This window comes from Triplophysa dalaica, chromosome 15 (assembly GCF_015846415.1).
Source record: "Triplophysa dalaica isolate WHDGS20190420 chromosome 15, ASM1584641v1, whole genome shotgun sequence".
Lineage (NCBI taxonomy): Eukaryota > Metazoa > Chordata > Actinopteri > Cypriniformes > Nemacheilidae > Triplophysa > Triplophysa dalaica.
The window spans coordinates 10,644,797-10,666,620 of record NC_079556.1 but is presented as its reverse complement, the minus strand read 5'-3'; the positions used below and the strand labels follow the sequence as shown (position 1 = coordinate 10,666,620).

At 37.1% G+C, this 21,824-nt stretch overlaps 1 protein-coding gene across 8 annotated transcripts in view; it reads left to right on the top strand.

The window, feature by feature from the left end:
- Window positions 1-6,952: 6,952 nt before the first annotated feature.
- Window positions 6,953-21,824, top strand: part of eml1 (EMAP like 1) — a 41,958-nt gene continuing 27,086 nt past the window's right edge. For 4 of the 8 annotated variants that reach the window (XM_056767283.1, XM_056767282.1, XM_056767280.1 and 1 more), the window contains exon 1: window positions 15,588-16,027. In XM_056767283.1, the coding sequence (XP_056623261.1) occupies window positions 15,961-16,027 (67 nt within the window). In that variant the 5' untranslated portion in view covers window positions 15,588-15,960. Of the gene's footprint in view, window positions 7,099-15,586; window positions 16,028-21,824 lie in introns of those variants that run through there. The other 4 variants (XM_056767285.1, XM_056767284.1, XM_056767281.1 and 1 more) reach the window with 3 other exon arrangements.

The window sequence follows — 21,824 nt, the reverse complement described above, 5'->3', positions numbered from 1 at the left end:
TTAACAAACACCTTCAGATGAAAAAAAGCAAAACATAGTTTGAGTGAAACTGAAAAGTAAATTTCAATAAAACGTGACCTTGTGTGTTAAAATGTATGCCAAAGCATGAAACAATACATAATTTATTCAAATTTGTAAAGCAACCTCATTTATGTTTTAGTTGGGTGTTTAGCTATCATCTAGCCCTATTCAATTCAAATTTATTTATATATCACTTTACACAACTTTCATTGTGGCAAAGCAGCCATACATCATAATATATTTTTAATAAAAAAAATACTAATGGGACTCCTGAGATAGGCGCAGGCTCCCCGTGACCCGAGGTAGTTCGGATAAGCGGTAGAAAATGGAATGGAATGGAAATACTAATGGAGAATATACGGTATTAAGGTTATTTCTAGGTTTTCTCTATGGAATGTTCAATGATGTCAGTGGATTGTCAGAAACTATAAATTATTAAATCAAAGTAAAAAAAAACCTTGGGAGATGCCAGACTCAATAACAATATCAGATAATCCTTGTTGTTTAAACAACACTTCAACAGATTAAGTAGTAAATCTTAGTTTAACAGGCATTCCACTTTCAAACACAAATTATGAACATTTAAAAATATATCAATAGACCTGACAAAGTTTGCTAGGAAAGGGCCACTCAGTGGTGTTCTTAAAAACTGTCAGTCTTATAAGACTGAATCAACAACTGAATCTGAATCCGTCCAAAATTCTCCAATATTTTAGTCTCATAATCATGGGATGAGGAAGAGTATGAGACCAAACAATTCACTCTGAGGCGATTATAAAAGAATAGTATCCATACCATAGCTTGTTAATACAGTTAAACCATAATAATTCATATTTGATTATTAAACAATGAGACTTTCGGACTTTGCAAACCCAGTCAGATTAAATGGATTTCCTGCAGGAAAAAGGAGGGAGGATGTAACATATTTATTGTCCAATAGTAGCTGGCCCGTGAGTGCTTTATTCTATGCATCCCATAGTTTTCAGCTGGCCGTCGAGGGTAGAAGCAGAGGGTGTACGCAATCTCAAAGAGCCATTCGTTCATCAGCCGAGTTATGTGTTGGAAACTTTTTATTTAAAAAAATATTATTTTACTCCATGACAGGGAATTTCTTGATTTATCCTGTTTGTGACCTGACAAAACAGGACAAAGACAAAATAGTCATGAAGGTCACATGTTCTTTATAGGTAGTGGTATACATCTTAAAGTTTTGACTACAGTCAGTTAATATATATCATTTAATATATAATAACATAACATTTTGTTGGTTTCCAGTCGTTTATTTTCCATTAGTTCTCAAAGGTTTGTAAACCTTTATCAGCGGATATCTTTGTTTGCATCCAGGCTGTACATTTTTGTTTCAGGTGTAATGTGAATGAAATAAAAATGAAATGCATCACAAATTGACTTTTTCATTTAACTAAATAAGCATGATTTAAAACATTTTAAAGAATAGATCATAAACACATAAACTGAATTTTACATATCTATACTTTTAATTTAGTTGAGTCATTTTTATTAAGATCTCTCCATAAATTATCTGAAAGAAATGTGTTCGCCGTCGATACTTTTTCGTGTTTGCTGCATGGGGATTGTAAGGAATGGGTCTGTATTGCTGTTTTAAAACACTTTATATTGTGAAAATCTTTAAGCTAACAGTATTTTAGCTGTCCTCCATAATGGCTCTATTGTCAGGACATCAGCTGGAATGGAGGGAAAACATAAAAACATTTTGAAAACATATTTTGAAATACATAGCTTACAAACTGATTTTTATGTTGCATTTCTAAATATGTTTAATTATGTGTGACAATACATTTATTATCTCAAGACCCAGTACTAATTGGCTATTAAATCCATTTGTGGGCATATTGATTTGTGAACCTCAACTGCATTTCCACTCATCAGTCCTGAGGGGAAATATTTAGTAAGACTGATATATATACAGTTGGCTCTTGCGGGCTAAAAATGATAAAAGTATTTTGATAAAAGAAAATGTATTCGTTGCTTTACTTACCATTTCGTTGATGGCCTCACTGTCAAACACATAATTAAATCAAAAGGTGCTGTTGTCCAATTACCGGGTCAAATCGATCTTTCCTTTTGGTACATGGACCATGACCACAACTTTATTGGCAACACGACCACATCTAGGTCTCTAACAGTCAACTCTAAAACATGAATGAACAATGAATTAAGGTTGATCAAAAGGAATTTTGACTTTTATTTTAGTAATAGTTTTTGCCTGCCAGGGTTTTCTGATCACAAAATCCTTTGTCATTGTTGTCCGATCACAATAGCAACAGTTGTCCTGAAAGTTCTGAGTGTCACACGTGGCTACTGCTATGAATGTTTTTTGAAAAACCAAGAGAACAAAACTAATTTGAATAGTACAAACGTAAAAAGTAAATTTGTTGCATGTACCTCTTACAGGTATTGTACACGAAAAACTGGCCCATCAACAGCTTCAGGCTTAAGGGATGCCCTATTGCAGGTAACACTGTCACCACTGCAAATAAAAACCTATTTGCAAGTGGAACTGGTGGCTGGTACCAAAGCATATTTCTTTGTCAGGTGGCACAGCGCTGGAAAGGGTTTTTCATGCTCCTTCTTTCAATTAAGAGGATCGATGTCACTCAGAGATTGCTCTAGACTTTTTTATTGTCCGCCATTTTGACGGACAGGCTTGTAAAAAATCTGTCATAATCTATTATTACCCGTCACTATGGTGCAAGGTGACGTTAAGTGGTAATTGGCATCTTTGTGACGTTATCACACTGTACTTGCGTTTACTCTCGGAACTTGCTGTATTTTAATACAACTGAATGCCCAATAAAGCCGTTGTTGTTTATATAAAATAAAAATTACAGCCAAATTTTATTGTTCATATATCTAGTCAATTACAATGACAAGTGCGGTTTGGTGATCAATGTTGTGCTTCTGCCGCTCACTGAACATAGACGACGCCAATGGAGATATTTTCCCACTGACTGAAAGTTAAGGTTTATCCAAAACGACGTTAGGTCATCAACAATCCAGCTTTTGATTAATTTGCACAACTGGCTATCATCACGTACCAATAGACTTGTGTTAAAAAGGTGCAGTACAGGTCTGACATATAAGATGGTGACTTATTCTTCACAGGAGAGAGCATCTGTCAAGCCCTAAAGAGGTTTCACAGCCTTCTGGCTTGCCTCTGTGACCTTGATGTCCTGGCATATAGGAACAAGATGCCTAGACGTTTTGAACGCAAGTAGAAATTTTGTGATTGCTCCCTCCTACATCTGCCCCGGGCATGCGTTCATGCCATCCCCTGTCAGAAATCAAGTTTATTATGTAACATTTAGAAATAAAAGAAATAAAACAGGTTTCAAAATTCAACTTGAACAATGGCGCCATCCTCTGGACGAGGCGAAATACAGATACTATTCTGCTTTAAAGGACCCTGGTTTTGGCCTTTTTAGAGGTTTTTATGTTTTTGGGTGTTTAACAATGAATGTTCGTGTTTTTAATTAAAAAAAAAAAACTTTATATTTCACAGATTTCAAGTCTATTGTTCATTGCTGTCCCACTTCTAACAAAACGACTGGATTTCTTCCGGTTTCTTACTATGGCGAGGGGGACGACAACGGACCGAATCGGCGTCGGATCGGTTATATTAATTAACACTAATAACAGAAGCGTTAGTATTGTTTTTTTTTATATTGGAACCGAGTAGGATAATAAAACAAGCTGATTGACCAGGAAAAATTTGCAAGCAGGACTTCAAAGGATGTTTCATAGAAGTGTTTAAGAGAAAAGCGCACACACAAACACAAAATCAGTGTATTACACAGAACAGCTTCACAGCCGATGTTAAAGTCATGGAAGCTGTTATTTTACGGTTGGTTATCTTAGAATGTGTGTAGCTGAATTCTTATTACCAGCTGTAGGACTGTGATGAAAGTTAAAGTAGTTTAGCGCGTGGCTCAGTCCAATGTTTACAATCTCTGATAACCGAACTCTACTCCAGTGGCTCTTCCTCTTCTCTAAGGAAGACCTCGCCCATTTTTGCCGTATTCCTGTGGGCGGAGGGTATTAAAAGCTCTCAGAATAGTGACATCATGTACCCGGGAAGTAGAGGGCTGTAGTCCGATCCAGCCATCTCTGTAGTCCTTGAAAACCGAATTCTGTTAAAGACAGTATCTCGCTTGTCACTGAACTTTGTGCTTTATCATTTTGCAGGTAGTGTTTATGCTCTAACAGCAACATTACACACTAACTAAAGGTTGAAAATGGGATCGCAGTGAACGTGCTCTTTAAGAATAGATATTTTTCTTTAAATTGAAGATCGATTGAAATCGAAGAATCAATATTTTTACCCAGCCCTACTAAACTCATCGTAGGCCTACTTTAATGTAATTTTGTAAGTGGTGGCAGAGATTTGATGTGCTTCCACTTTTTCATACAACTCTTATTGCATTCTCTAGATGGGCTGTTTTTTTGTGATTCGAAAGGATGCAAATTTGAACAGTATTTCGCATATAGAAGACTACAAAAGTTGATAACATTGTTCTTAAATATAACCATTCAGAAGAAAACAACAACTTCTGTTTTTATGCATACTTTCAGGGACTTTTGTCTTGACCCCAATTCAAAACTTAATGTAACACATTAAAAATCTGTTTATTAATTTAAACTCTTTTAACGTGAATACAACTATGGTTTATTGTTTTATTGCTGCGGAGTTGGTTTTAGCTGTGAAGACTGATGTGATTGTGGAGGGGTGCTGCTGTTTGGTCATCTGTTCCCAGATTTATCCAACTTCATAGCAGAACACACAACAGTCACGAAATCAAACCCTCTATAAACATTAAAGAACACTATAAATATATACCTCTGTTGTCTTTTGACAGCGTGTAATTCAATATACTAGTTTTAGAATTCTGCACATAAAATAAGAGAGAAGAACATAAAATGGTTCAAAAGACGCATTGCATTAAAAACATTTATTTTTAGCAAGAAGAGGAGATAATGCGAGCATAATATGTTGCACTCGATTGTAGTAATAGTCCATAATATCCATCACGTGTATGCTTTGCTAATTTCCTGTAGCTCAGTGGTAAGAGCATTGCGTTAGTTCGATCCCAGGGGATTGCAAATACCTATTTGTAAATGTATAGGATAAAGCAATGTAAGTCGCTTCGGATAAAAGCGTCTGCCAAATGCCTAAATGTAATGTAAATGTAAATTTAGGTTTCATCTGGGGGAGTATGTCTGGCCCTCGAATAGTAGAATATGTGTAAGGTTACACACATGTTTGAAATAATTGACTGGCAACCAGCCAGAGAAAGGAATATTGTTCACACTTGCAAGGCAATATATACATTATATACAAGTGATGTGTATGTTCTTTGTTAAATACACGTTAAATAACGAGATGAATGATAGCTGCCTGCATATATACATTTTGTACGTTTCTCCTCTTCTTTGCTTTCACTGGCGGATTTAGGCAAGAAAGGGCAAAAAAATAGGCATTTTGCAGGTGGTGGTCGAAAAACAAATCACGGAATCCGCGATCGGATTATTTCCTCTTATTTGAGCGAAACGTCAATCATTTCATGCCACCGGGAGGTCAGATCGGAAAAGCAGGTCAGTCCACGCAGCCATTGGTTAGACCAGCACGTGACATCAAGTACCGCGAGAGAGCTTCAAAAGCAAACTGCACCGTGTGATTTCAAATCTCTCTCGCGGTACTTTGATGTCATATTTTGATCTGGTCTGTGCAGATGTGGAACGCTTTCAAAAATGCATGGCGAGAAAACGTCTAAATCAACATTAAAAACATTAGATTAGTGACTTGCTTCGTATTGATTTTTTGTATAAAAAATATATATTTTTTGAGTTTTTGTTCATTCATTTATCGCGTGTTGATAGTGGTTCAATGCGTTTTTATTTATAAATTAACTTCATCATAAAATGTTTAAAATCATTGGTGCTGATACAATATGTCATATAATATGAATATAAATATAAACCCTTCCTACTCTTTCTTTAAACTTTATTCCTCCAGCAAAGACCATATGTAGTCATTTATACCATGGCCCACCTAAATTCCCCTAAACTGTTTTAAACATGTAAATTGTAGATGGAGAAATTAATAGTTCCATGTCAACTGATTCAATCATAATGTCATATTTTTCAGATTTTAATATAGCCACTGGATGGCGGACTGTACATGCACAGAGTCTACAAACCTCAACATTAAACCAGGCTGAAAAACTTTCTACAAATGCCACTATTTATTTACAACTCGATACTTAGAAACTAAAGGGTGTAGCATCATTATACCAATAAATAAGCTCTTTATTTAATAATACAAGCAATACATTAGATTCAAGCTTAGTAAACCTTTATACAAATATTTGTTTTCCTATATATTAATTGTCATTTTTTTATATATTTACATGGGCAGCAATTGTACTTTTTGGTGCTTACTCGGTGTTACTGAGAAAACAACATTTAAGTTTGATAATGCCACTTGGTGGTGGTGTTACAAGCTGTACGAATACAACCACTGTGTAAGTATACAAATTTGTCTAATACAAACAAATGTTTTTTTACTCGTATTCATTGAATGAGGCAACAGTGAGACCAATCAATTTACAGTCAGTGAGACCTGCACCTTTAAAAATAATAGTTTCTGTAACATTTTTTTTAATAGTATAAAAACGTGTTCTCTGGTTTTATTTTCGTAAGACAGTTGGAGATTGCTCAGTTTTCTAAATAGGAGTGACAGCTTTAAGATCCTGGAATGGAGCCTTTAGACCCGCTCAGATTAAATAGATTCCCTCCAGAGAGAGGAGGGAGGGTGTAAACATATTTATCGTCCAATAGTGGCCGGCCCGTGAGTGCTTTATAGGCATTCTCTGCATCCCATAGTTCTCAGCTGGCCGACAAGGGCAAAAGCAGAGGTCTGATGTTGTATGCAATCTCAAAGAGCCATTTGATCCGGAGCTGAGAAACTTTTCAATTCAAGTCCATCTGAGAGTTTTCCACTTTACTCCACGATGTCAGTCTGTGAGGAGCTTCCGATGGGTGAGTATCCACTAACAGGGAATGTTCTGGGTTTATCCTGTTTTTGGCCTGGCGCCATGGTGACAACTCATTCTGCAAATATGTTCTCATACCCTGCTTGATGAGAGTTTAAAGGGTTTTGGCCTTATATGGCTCCTCTCAGACAGTTCGTCTGTATCCCCTTAATAGAGAAGCTATCGCTTTACAAATGTTCTTGAGCTCTGCATGTGTGTCTCTCAGCAAAACGGGGGAGATGCTGTGTTAAACCCTTTACAAATTAATTTGTGGCTCATATAAAGTTTAGAATAGCTTGTATCTATAGTATCTTCTGTGTTGAAATGTGCTTCCTGCATTACTGTAGTGTACATTTATAAATGTTCACATAATGCACGCTCGAATCGACACACATAGAGTCCGGGAATATCTGAATGCTGGCTGCACAGCAAAAACAATCAGGTATAAATAGATCTTCTCCCTCCTGGTGTTGGGAACAGTGCTGTTTACTAGACGCATTACCTGCTTGAGCATTGTACAACCTCAGTAAACTGATATAACACTACAGTCTGAGGTAAAAATGAAATTACGTTTTTTCTTTAAATAAATATGTCCATAATTCATCATTATCATCATTACTGACTACATTCTTCTGTTTTGTCATTTTGAATGTCACTGGGTATGAAGGACAAAACAGTCATAAAGGAATGGTTAATATTTGAAGGTCTGTGATGAGATTGTAGTCTATGTGCTATCGTTATGTGACACTTGTGAAGCTCTTTGCTATTATGTGTTTGCAGAGAGAGTGTTATTTGTTGTCAAGAAACTGGCATGTCATTGCTATTTGCATGCCGCTGCAATTAAAAATGCATGAAGCTTTAGAGCAAGTGTGTAGAGGTTTCCGGTTGTGTGATGTTTTTTACTGTTTACTGTAGGGTGGGATTGTTTTTGAACCGCAATTTCTGCAAAGGTCCTGTATAGGAACATGCCATCAAACAGCCTATTACTTTTTAAAATAGACTTCTATCTTCATATCATCTATCATTATTACCCATTATGTCATTCCAAACCTGTGTATGACTCTTTCTTCTGTGGAACTCAAAAGATGATATTTTGAGAAAAGTCCGTAATACAGGTCAGCATGGGCCAATGTTGTTGGTGCCCAACATTCTTTAAAATATCTTCTTTTGTGTTCTGCAAAAGAAAGAAAGTCATACAGGTTTGGAATGACATAAAAGTGAGTAAATGATGAAAAATGATATCTTTTTTATTTTGGATTAAAATAACTCTTTAAGAACATTCATATTAGCTTTTGGATATCCGTTTGAACTTAAAACGCTGCTGTTATTAAAAAAAAATAGCAAACAGACACCGGACTCAAATCTACTGTCAGATATACATTGTCGTTGTCCATCCATCCTTGGATGTCCAAATTCGCTGGTTTCAGGAAATGGAAAAATGTTTGTATTTATTTTAAATGAATCAATATTTTGTTGACCAAGCTGACAAGCACTTTTCAATGTATTTGCAAAATCCAGTGAAAATTTCTTTATGGCAAAAAATTAAATCACAAAATATGGAGATGCGACCTTTCAGAAGGACAGCAGAGATAAAAAGATATGTTCTCTATAAATTCTGTGTGCAACTAGCCCCAGTCTCCCTGAGTATATTACTAAAATGTTGAAGACTGCCAGTAGTTTGTTACTGTCCCTCACTTACATTCATGATTTGATGAGCATGCTGAGAAATGTTTGCAAAATGTTGGAATTTTTATCCACTATAAAGCAGTCTGTGTCTCTGTTTTGGTATTGTCATGAGACAGCACATAAACGGAGAACCTTGAGCTGTTTACAGAACTACTTCATTAGTCAGGAATCCCTTTCAGAATTGTGTCTTTGTTTAATGAGGCTCAGGGTTTAATGAATCCACTTTGTGTAATTATCGGGCTTCTGTATAAAAGAAGGTCATTTGTTTATCACAGACTCAGTTTTACAATGTCCCAGATTAACCACAAAGCCTGCAAGAAAAAAATCATGTGACTCACACATTCCTATAATATCAGAACACTTTGTTGAATCTACATTCAAAAACATGGATAAAAGTGCAATTTTGCGATCATAAATAAAACATATTTTAAATGTTAATACTATTTTAAACTTGTTGAATGAATTTGGTCTCACTGATGCATATAAGAAAAGGCAATGAATATGAATTTATAATTACTAAGTAATAACCTCATCAAAGTCTCACCCCTTAATCAGCATGTAAAGAAACATAAAAGATAGAATTTTCTCTCACATTCCCTTAATACAACCCTTTAACAATTATAGAATATAATTATTATTTATTATAATTCATTTATTTTTTCTAATTGGAATTTATTTAAGTTTCATGTCATGTCATGTAAAAATCTATTAACTTTTGTCAGCAAATATTTTTGTATGCATGTAGGCTGTAAACATTTTGTCAAGTTAAAATTTAAGTTCATTTAAGCTCACTTTACATTGACTGAGGTGTTTGCAAAAACATCCAAGGGAATTTGCCATTGTCGCTTTTTCTTACAAGCTGGGGATGATAAGGTATTGGTCTGTATAGCTTTTTTCGAACTATTCATATTACAGAAGCTATATACTAATATCTTAGGAGCTGTTTTCAATAATAGCTGCATTTGGCTGGACCTCAGTTTGAAAGGATATTTTGGGGCACAAGCCCATTGTAACCACAGGGTGTCGCTATTTCATCATTTTTATTAGGGGATACGTAAATAGTGCATTTGGTCAATCCCATTACTCCCACCAGTTTAAAGGTCGTCTAAAACAAGCTGCAACTGTGTAATGACATTAAGTTGTTTACTAAACATGTAAGATTTGTCTGATTATATCAACAATATAAAACATGTGGAGACACAGTGGGATATTGGCATAGCCTACATGGGACACACCTACTTATTGTGTGCCATACTACTGATCGAATTAAATTGATTTTAAGGTTCTTAATGGAGAACAGTGGTGTCTTTGGTCATCTGATCTCACAGGGGGCGGCTATAAAGCTTGTTACTTACATTTACACTATTTGTGATGTATACTATCCTCTATGGAAGCTGACACTCCTGTAGGTGTGACAAATATCCAACGGCCTTCATTTCTTTCTATTTTGGCAGGCAAGAGAACAAGTGTTTTCTATCTCCAGCACTCTGTCATAATGGACAATGAATAACAGAAATCAGCTTCGAGGTGGACCATCTTGAGGCACAAATCTGCAATGCATGTGCAGTTCAAGTTTAAATGGCAAACATCTGTTATAGAATTGATCTTTTCTTCCATAAATCCTTAACTCCGCATGAGAAGGTTTGATGGTTGTTTTACACATTACACAGCATTCTGTGTTTTTCATTTCAAGAGAAAGGAATATTTCTGTATAATGACCTCAGTTATCTGGTCTGGGAAGGAGCATTTCCATTTCTAATGCAATTGGATGGTCTCGTGTTGGCAGGCTTTGTTATTCAAGATGTATATTGATCGATCGGAGTAACCCGATTGTTCGAGACCAGTAATGTAAAGTCCCAGCAAAAGCACGCTGTATGTTCACACTTTGGAGAGAAGCACTTCTGAGTCCATTACTTCTGTCATATCCCATTAAGATCACATTAGAGGAATGTGATTTCTGGGCTTGATGTTTAAGTCATGCAAGAGATCTGAACTGGCCTGTAATTGGTTTGACCAGTGAACTAGTCATGCGATTGAATGTAGATATTTTATTGGACAGTTTTTTAACAGTTCGCACAGATATTGACCGAAATGTACATTTCCTATTCTTAAATTTGAAGATCTACTAATGGTAAAAAGGAAAATTTGTCTCTAAATGTGTGTAGGTGTGTAGAGGAGGTATTTATTATTGTGTAGGTCTATATTCTAGACTAGAGCATCATGTACTGTATGTTTTTTTATAAGGCAGGAAATGGGGGATGGGAGGATGTACATGTATTCAGCAGGCAAGTCAGATATGATTAATGTTGCTGCTTCGCAGGACACGTGAGAAGCCATGCAAGCAGAGGAACATATCCTTATATAATCACAGAGGAGATATATATTAGAATCAACAAACAGATGCATGTGTCATGCAACCTACACAACAGATCTAATGTATTGTCTTTCAGTTTTTTTACTTTACATGTATGCATTTCAAAGTTACTTTATGCATTCGAGTGATACATTTTATCAGTATGTGTGTTCTCTGGGAATAAAAACCCATGACCTCATGGCTGGTAATGCAATGTTCTACCAAATGAGCTTTAAGAACAAAGGTTCTATAAAACTTTCTAAAGTGAGACAAAATGACCTTTCATTAATATATTAATTGCCGGACGTTTTTTATTTGGCTTTTCCAGTTAATTTGGCCAATTATCCACACCTGCATAATATTGGCATTTTACAATCCAGTTTCACGGCAGTTTGTGGCATTGACACGAAATTTGTATTAATGCGTGTTCATGGACACTAATATCACCACTTTTCATGTCAGTGAACACAACCTTTTTTTAATGTCACTCAGCACGACTTTCTTTTTGTGTCACTCAGCACGACTTTCAATACAGAAAGCGTTGATATATATTATACATTTGAAAGATACCGCATTTAAAAATACATTTGATTAAAAGTCTTGCTTGGGTGACACGAAAAAAGGGGGAAATTTGAGTCAGTTATCACAAATGAATAGATTACAGACTGGGTTGCATTTTAATGTCAGCGAGAATGACTTATGATATTGTGAATATTGCATCTAATTTGATGACCGGTACGTCGGTTAATTCTGCATTTGCACAAAAACCTTTCCACAGCTTCGGGGATTATGAGTGCTGCTATTTCAATCCGAAGAGCAGACAATCTCTGTTTTGGGGCTGATGACTGTAAAATGTAGCAAGAGGGAGTGATAGAATGTGTATAAAACAAATGACTGGAGAATTACATGTTTGGTTTGGAAATAAAATAACACAGACAAGCTGTTTCAAGCCTTGCTTTAGCATTACATTATTTAGCCGTATGTTTTATGGGATAATACATAAACCAATAACAGTGTTAAATGTCTGCTAAATGTTTGGCCGAATGTCTGAAGTTTAGACGTTTGCATACAGCTTTAAAGGTCAAGTTTGTGAAATTTAGCGGCATCTAGTGGTGAGGTTATGAATTGTAGCCAAATGGCTCACTCTGCCCCTCTCCCTTTCAAAGCTCTATGGTGGCTGACAGGACGCTGTCACGTTTTGCTTCTTTGCCAAAGGAGATAATCTTTTTACGAAATGTGCTCTGTAGAGAAATTTGTCCGTTTAGGGCTACTTCAGAAACATCATGGCAAATTCCATGTATGGAGTACGGAGGTGTATGTAGATAGAAATAGCTCATTCTAAGGTAATAAAAACATAACGCTTCATTATGTAAGGTCTTTATACACCTCTGAAGACATAGTTATTTATATTATATTGCATTTGTGTCAATAGATCCTCCTTAATATCACACATTGCAGCTTTAAGTGATTTTTACTTCATTAGTTCATTTTCTCTAATTCCAAAAGTAATGTCAAATGCCACTCCATTCATAAGCAGTTTGATTCACTTTCGTTTTTATATCATCTTTAAAAGTCATAACAAGCATAGCTTGTCTGCAATGATATTAACCAGTTTTCCAAAAGTAGCAGGCGCAGCAAAGGGTTGTGTTTCAAAATGCCTAAGAATAGATATTTAAAAGTCCTTCTGAAAGCTCCAACGTTATTTAGCCATCATTTTTGTATTTGACCTTTGCATTCAGGAATTAAAGTTTCATCAATCTTTCAGAATATGTCTGATTATAAGTGGTTAAGTAATAATAATCTTGCTCAGACATATGTAATATTCCTAAATGACTTGATTAAATGTGCTTGGACAGGAGAAGAGAGAAGGTGCTGGCCCAGTATAATCTGAACCATCTTCACTGACATGCTCTGTTGATTTGAGATCATCACCACAGCCTCCTGACTATATGAGATTCCATTAATATACATTTCTGAAGGAAAAACATGTGAGTAAGTGTATTTTAACAGGAGACAGATTACTTTGCACAAAATGTATTCAATAAAGCTTGAAATGATGAATAGCTTTATCTCAGTTTTGCATGGCTATTGCATTGTCATAGTTCAAAGCTTTGCTTGTCATTTCCCACCACGCTCAAATAAATTTCAACACATTTAAAATAGATACAATCTCTGCAGATGTCTGTTAGATTATTCCTTTTTAAAGTAACTTTCTATAAATCTTGACCATCTAGTTAAGTAATAGAGAATATGTGAATATGAAAGTACCTCATGTAATGGCGAAAATCGTTATATATATATATATTAGTGAGTTATTGGGTTGTAATACCATAAAGCTTAATCCTTTGTTCAGTTGTGCATGTGCTGGTCATATTACAGCAGATCCGCATTCAATTTCCTTTTGGGATAGGTTTGTGTGTCATATGTTTGCGTTTTGGGTATAAAAACCGTGTGTGGGATGTTTTTCTGATCAAGGTGCAGCCATATAATTGGAAAACAATAGGAGGGTGTAGCATTGTCCAGCTGCCACCCTAGGGATCTCCATCCTTTCACAACTATGAAGTATGGCCTCTGCTCTCCCTCCCCCCCACCTCTCACTAGGGGGCCTTTGCATTCCCTAAGCTCCCACCACTGCCACCAGTGTACAATATTTTCCTCTCTTTGCCATGGGATTCAATTTACACGCAGATGGCTGACACGTTAAAATAATCCTAAAGACCTTTTGCTGCTCTGTGGCTGAATTACAATGCCAGTAAAAGTCTAGACATGATTAGGAAACTACACAGGTTTCTTTAGTTTACTTTATTTCTAATGTTTTAACAATAACTTTGTAAATGTAATGTAAACAAAAAAAAAATACATTTGACACAGATACTAGCCCGGAAGTTAGATATTAGCTAACTGTAGGGTTACATATGTGTAAAAATATGATAATATCTGTGCCCCAAGATAAAATAAAGAAAATGTTATGAATATATATGCTTTGTGAAATATTTGTGAAATAAACACTTTATTACTTTTATTAATTACATTAATCTTAACATTAGCATAATATTCAACGTTGTCTTTACATGTAATTGCATGGGTAATACACAAATTGTGTTATCGATGTAAAACCAGCCTGATTATATTTCATTCAAATAATAAAAAACATGGGTCATTTTGTCCCACATACAGTATCTAAACTAAGGGTATTATGGCAAACTTTTAACATAAATAGCAAAAAGGAGCCTATAAGTTCACAGGAAGTTAAAATCCACCAGATCCATGAAAAATGAATGTCAAAATTAAACATCCACATTTCCTCTAGGAGGTTCACGCTGGATTTGAGGCTCTTTGATGTCAGACCGAAGTGGCACAGAGTTCTGGCCTCAGGAGATGACGAAGAAAGATAGAAACATGAGAATGTCTCATCTTCCACCTCAGATGATTTCATTTTTTGGGCCTCTGAGGTACAAGCCATGGTCAAATTGGACACAGACACCCCAGAAATCCAATTTAGCAAAGAGCTTTTTTTCAACTCGCCATTATCTGGGACTGGGGGGGTGGGGCCATGAGAATAATCTTTAAAGCGCTTTTCCAGCTTTTCTGTCCCATCATTTAACTGATCTGAGACCTGTAAATACAGGCCGTGCTGTCGCCGTCATGCATATGTGCGCCTGCCTCCTGAATAATTTAAAAAGGTTTTCCCTGGTGACAGCCCATATTCAATACTGGGATACATTTTAATTTTTTCCGCCGGCCCCGGTTTCTCTTTAATGATACTCCAGATAGCTTTGTCTGTCTGAAGGCAGATAAGGTTTGAATAGTCGATGCTTAGCTCGAATTCTTTCTCTTATGAGCTTGTTTGGATTATGGCATAAAGCTTGGAAAGTGTGACATCATGTATTGTGTCTCACATCTGGAAAAGGTCCCTAAAAACGTTTACTGCACATGTCGAGTCTCTTGTACTCTTTTATATGGTCCATTTTTGCTGACTTTCTATAAAACACTTGTCTGTTTTAATTTTCGGATTCTGTCCTCTATCAGTTTCTATCTGTAAATTCTTTCAAAGCAGTGAAAGCCCTTGATATCTGTTGACAACACAGCGTCTTTTCTGCCTTCATGAGGTGAAAGCCTAGATTTAGTCTCACCCACGTGCAACACGTTCATAATCCTCTTTGCTCCAGAGGACCCGTATGTTTTATATACATCTGCGTGTCTTAATCTGTGTTAAAACAACCAAAACACTTTAGTCAATACAGGCTCTTTACCAACAATAAATATTGAGGCAGCTTGCTTCTATTCTCTCTAAAGCAGCAAAGTCATCTTTTCTGCCTTTTCCTTAGCACTCTTGTTTCTTACAGCATGAGTGCTCACTCTCTGTCAGCTGGAGGGGAGGAGTTTTGAAGGTTGCTCCGCCTACGTTGCTCTGATTGGCTAGTTGTACTTGTCAGACCGGGGCAGAAGAGGACTGGCAGGCAGCTCAACATTACACAAACACTTGCACGCACTTCGTAAGCAGCCTTCCTTGCCCGGCACAGGCTTATTTTTGTTTTGGAGGTCTCACCCAGGAGGACATTAAGGAAAAAAGACAGAAAACTGCCTTAATACAAACATTTTCACGCTCTTTTTGGGGGATAGTCAATTCTGTCCAGTTTTTCAAGGGAAGATTTTTTTTCAAGGGAAGTTTGCGTGACCCAAGCCTTGATTAAATGGGTTGTCATGGTGACTGACACTGGTAGGCTGACCCCCGAAGAAGACTGGATGTTGAATGGACAGAGAGCTGCCGCGGTCAGTCAGCGCGAGTAACAAGGAGTTATCGGTGAACAAGGAGACGTGAGGGATAGGATGGAAGACGGCTTCTCCAGCTACAGCAGTCTGTATGACACCTCCTCACTGCTGCAGTTCTGCAATGGTAAACTAATCACACGTTTTCTTCTCTCTTTAAATTAAGATACCAATAATGTGCATCTCCCCTGTCAAGTAAACACAGTCTGGACTGTGACACCTTGTGTGCTGCACTTAAACTTTGCCACCTTTCTTCAATCCCTCAACTTTGGCACAAAACAGAAAGTTCATAGCTGTGACAGATCAGTTTGCAAGAATGAACGATGCTTGACTTTTTTTCTGTCAGGCTCTTGTTTGATGTCTTGGTTTGATTTTCCAAAAAGAAATTGTCAAAATATATTGTTTTTACAGTTTTCTAAAATATCTATAGCACTTTCTTTATCCTTCCTTAGTACTGAGATTATTTTTTTACCATTTTTTCTTAGTTTCATATTGAACAAAACAATGCAGAGAACAATCTATTACCCCTTCTTACATCAGAACATCCTGTGCCGATAATGACATGTTGGCTACATAAAGAATGAGGATGTTGTTTGTTCATTTGCATAATTCAGTTTCATAAAGATTTTTCCTCATGGTTTTGTTGTTTTGCCGATGATAATCTGTGGTCACGTGTGCACATGCCGGTGCTTCATAGCTTGCTGGTAAGAGTATGACATGATAACTAAAGAGGAAGATAGAGTAGACGAGTGAATCAGAATTGACATTCCTAGTGACAGGATGAATAAAAGTGTGTGTCACAGTTCAGTCAAACAACATTACTTACTCGCAACAAGGGACCTCAGATGACATCATAGCACTAGGCCATTTACACGAGACCGTTTTCAAGTAAAAACGTTTTGGCTGTTCATTTACACAAAAATGCCGTTTTGCAGGACTGACTTTCGGGTCAGAAAAGTGCAAATTATTGACAACAAAGGCGTTATCGTTTCCGTGTAAACTCTGTAGACGGTGTTTTCCAAACACAATGACGTAGTACGGTTACATATTATGAGTTCAGTCTGTAGGCATGAGCGAGTATTCCCCATACAATAATGGCGACCTACATTTACATTTACATTACATTTAGTCATTTAGCAGACGCTTTTATCCAAAGCGACTTACAGGTGGGGTAGACCTCCATGCTGCATGTTTGTGCGCACTGACACACTATAATTTTTCCAACTGCACCAATACAACCAGCAGAGATATAGGCTGCGTCCAAAATCGCAAACTGTAACAGTACGTACTGAATTTGAATAAGTAACTACATATCGGCCATTAAACAGTATGTTCTATATAGTATTAGTGGGTGTAGTATGAATACATTTCGGACATACTGCGTCCGCCATGTTTTATGGTGATGTGACCCGTATGCTCTTTGACCTATAACGTATTAACAACAAACCGTGAGGACTGACAAAAACATTTAAAAAAAACATAATTTTTGCTATGTAATAGTAGGTCCCATTCCTAAAAAGTAAAAAAAAAAATCTGTAGCATTCAAAGTCTGTCTGGCTTAATGAGAGCTTTGAGGGATGTTGTGATGCTTGGCTTGTATTTAACGTTTTTTCAGTCTAGTTTAGGATTGTGGGTAATTGAGTGAGGGTGTGCTGGAGAGTGATGCGATGAGGTCATCTGTCATTACATAACCCAGCTGAAGCCCTGGATCTGGTATGAAGTCATCTGTATGTGATCTCTTCGTTTCTGATCAGCCAACTGCACTAATGTAGCGATAGTGGGGCAGTTTCCTCTGCAGTTAGTTTCAATGATGAGGGATTCTGCGATCTAACACTTATCATCATTACGGGAGTCTGCTGTGATTGGTCATTCATCATGTGTTGCAAATGTAACGCCTACCATCATCACTGGATTCAATTTACAGGTGGTTGGATGTTATATACAGTGGACAGATAGAGATGGCAGAGATACTTCACCAGTTTAAGCCCGAGTCTGACAAAAACATCCGAAGACGATAGTAGATAAAAGATAGACGATAATAGATTGAACACTTAAATTAACCAAGTTCATAGCTAGATAAACAAACTGTAATACCCCAAAAATAACAGTACATTAGCTAAACACATTAGCTAAACACAGACATAAAGTACACAAAAATTTCTTGAAGCTAAGACAAAAATAAATAATCACACTTACAGGTTGTGATTCGGTGGAGCTAACAGGTCCAAATAAAGTTGGTATTGCCCCCTCTTTCAAGGATAGCCGTTTAATGTATCCTGCATTGAACGTGCTAAGATTATTGATGCTATTTTTGGTAAACTGACTCGTGCAAAGTAAAATCCTGGGGTTATACTCCTTTGGTGTCGTTTGAAAAATGAATTGTTTGGGGGAGGAGAGTGAAGTTTTCGCGGCAGTCCCAGCAAAACTTAGGCGGGGACTATTTGTAGTGACGTAGATAAGCGGGGGTTAGAGACTAGGACTAGGTCACGCCTCTTTTGCGTGATTCTTAGTCGACTCCCTTTTTACAACCCAATAACTTTGTTATTCATTCACCTTCGGACTTGCAACTTGGCAGACTGCTTACTTTCAAACATCGCATGACACACTGCATGACATGTCATTTTCATGATCTAATGTTACTTACTCTATAAAGGGATTGTTAACCCCAAATATACTTTTTTGTCATCATTTACTCACTAATATTATGATTTTTAACTTGGACGGCTTTCTCTTCTTGAAATACAAACAGAGAAATTCATTAGGCTGCACATGGGTCGCGTTTTCCCAGCAGTTTCGGTACAAAGACTTGCGTATCTTTCAGGCTTTAAAAAGAACACAAAAGCACCACAAAACATCATAAAAGTCTTTCCAAGTGCTTGTGTTTTCCAGAAGAAAGAAAGTCGTTCAGTTTTGAAACATCATGAGGATTAGTAAACTATGACAGACCTTTGGATGAACTAAACCTTAAAGGAGCACCCTTCAGTTGATTTTCATTCAGCCAAAACGTGACCATCATTGTTTTTTCCTGCAGGATGCCGAAGGGAGAATAACCTCATCTCCTTACTCAGATTAAACATTGGCACTGTGGTCTGCCAAGCGAGTAACTAGATGGCTGGTGTTCTGGCTCCTAAGCTTTTGCCAGACTTCCTTGTGTTTTTGACTGCTGTTGTCTCATTCGGTCCCCGCTGCCAATTCTGTTTTCTCATTCGGTCTCAGTGGAGTCACTAACGGTTGCACATGCTACAGGATTAGGATTAAAGACCTGCTCGCGTTACAGACCACACCACGGGGATTCTCAGGAAGGGTTTTAGAGAAAGTGAATGTTGTGAACAAAAGCTTCCACTTCTGCATCTAAACTTGAACTCTCTTAAAGGTGGAATTCCTTGAGCTTTCAAATAAATCCCAACTTTATTTTTGTATGTCTCCACGTAAAAACTGCAGGCATTGATTTTATTTGCGGGAAGAAATTATACTTCTTGTTTTATTGACTTGTCACTCAAATGTAAGGCTAAATATTGATAAGGAGAAAGTAATGCTGACTCATTTAGAGCTAGAGCTTCCTGCAGTGTTTTGGCACTTGTGCGGTTATTCATGGTGTTGTCTTCTTGTAAAAAGATCACATAGAGCCGTCTCTCCTAAATAAGTGATATTGACATGGCTGTTTATTTCTGTTATATGGCAGAATGACTTGCATTTCCCCTTTATCTGCTGCTCTGTCGCATTACACTACTGATAACAAAACTGAAACCATTTTCTGCACCGGCCTATCTGTCAAAGACCAAAGTCATTAGTGCCTCTCTGTCTCTCTCTCTTGTTCTCTCTCGTTCACACTTTCCCTTTTTCCTGTTTCTCTGGATGTATCGTGTGTATATCAGTCTTGCTATTTTATAGAATTGTTTAATGTTTACCAGATCTATTTGCTATCAAATGATGTTGTTTTTCTAGTTTTTTAGATGTATTAAAAACTGGTTATTTCATTCGGAGACATGACAGACGATGCATGTGTCCTATGGTCTCTAGATCTCCTGAGCTATGGAGGAGCAACGAAGTATTCCTTCAGGCCCTGTTTTGAGGGACACATTTTAGTGGGCCATATATTCACATTCTGCATCAGCAGTGCGAGGTGTCAGTGACCTTTTTAAAGCATACATGTCCCTTTGAAAGCAAGTATTGTGCTATTTTTGTACCTTAAGAAGGTTCTTCCTAAAGCTGTTTGGAATATTCCACTGCTTCATTTTGCCTCAAGGGCTTCCAAAACAAAGACTCTTTTGTGGGGGTGTCAAGTAGACAGGATTATTCAAATTTTGTTTCAAAATATGCTAATGCTTTTTACCAAAACACGCTGCATGTCTTTCATCTTTGCCACTGTCGTCTAAAATTGCTGTGTATAATGCGCCAGAATAACAAAAAAAATGAGCTTTTTATGATTACATTCTATTTTTGTATTTGTTGTTTGAGCATCTATTCTTCAATGCAATCGTATAAAGGTTAAGCACACCGCTGGGTAATCACAACTGAGAATTATAGCTAGTGCTCTTTCATGTACCTTTGTTCAGAAAGATTATACACGGCATCAGGCGCTCATAAATATCCAGTAAATACCTTCTCTTCTGTGCTTCTCAGGGCCTTGACATATGATTTCCCTCACACACCGTCCAGCCTCAATGTTGCACGCCATGTGCATCTCCCCTTAGAACAACACTTTGGTTTATTTGAACCACACACCCACTCTCTGTGCTGGGCCGTCTGTTATGTGCGCACAATGCCCTGGGATCTGCACCCGGGCTTTCACGCATACTGAGAAAGCATTGTGTCAGAAGAAGGAAAGCGGGGCCAGCCATGAGTTAATGCTGCCCTACTTTTCTCTCTCTCTGTGAGTCAGACCCTCTACGACTCTTTCACGAGCTCTAATTCCATCTCCTCCTTCCTTGGCTCATCGGCCACCAGAACTCCCCGCTGTTCTGCCATTTCCCAGGAGAGCATGAGTCAGCATGGCTCACCATCACTGCTCTACTCCAGCGTGCCTTTTCCAGGTTGGTTGGTCTTTGTTTTGACTCTTATGCGGTTTTAGGGACCGCCTCAGGGCGGGGTGCTATAAACACAGACCTGGGCCTGGACTGGTTTAAACGGAGTAAAATAATAATTTGGAGTGTCCGGACTGCTGGTGCGGTTGACCGCTGGTTACCTGTGAGTGACTGAGTTGGCTTTTCTTCATTGGTTGGTCAGTTGGTAGAATGTGGGTTGTGTAAAGAACATGATGTGTAGCAACACTTTCAAGAGATTTCAGACGCGAGTCATTTAGAGCTTGTTTTGGTTTTGTTAAAAGAGCTGATTTTGTATGCTGTTTTAAGTGTAGCAATACAGTACTTATGAGCATAATTTGTTTATCATTTTATAAAAAAATGTATAAAATTGCTTTTGCACTTAAGGTTGTACATTGAATGAAGAAATTAATTGCATAGATAACAGAGTATTACATACATTGTAACTATGCTAGATCTCACTGCAAACAATTTTATTTAATTTAATCATTACTGTTGGTCACCCTTATTTTTTTCTATGGGTTTTGGCAAATATTTAACCAAACAATCTTGTGGACTTTGACCACACAGTGTTTAATTATTTAAAAGGATACTCCACCCAAAAATGAAAATTCTGTCATAATTTATTCACCCGAAGTTGTTGCAAGCATGTATACTTTTCTGTGTTCTGATGAACACAAAGAAATATATTTGGAAAAATGTTAGCATTAGCAGCTGACATTTCATATCCCTAAACCAAAACATGCTCTATAGAGCGTGTTTCATAAATACGTTGTCTCCTACAGCAAAGAAGAGAAAACGTGAAGACATCTTTGTCCTTCTGTCTTTTTGTCTGTAATTTGATGTAGTAACATCACATTTGATTTATTTACATTGCCATCT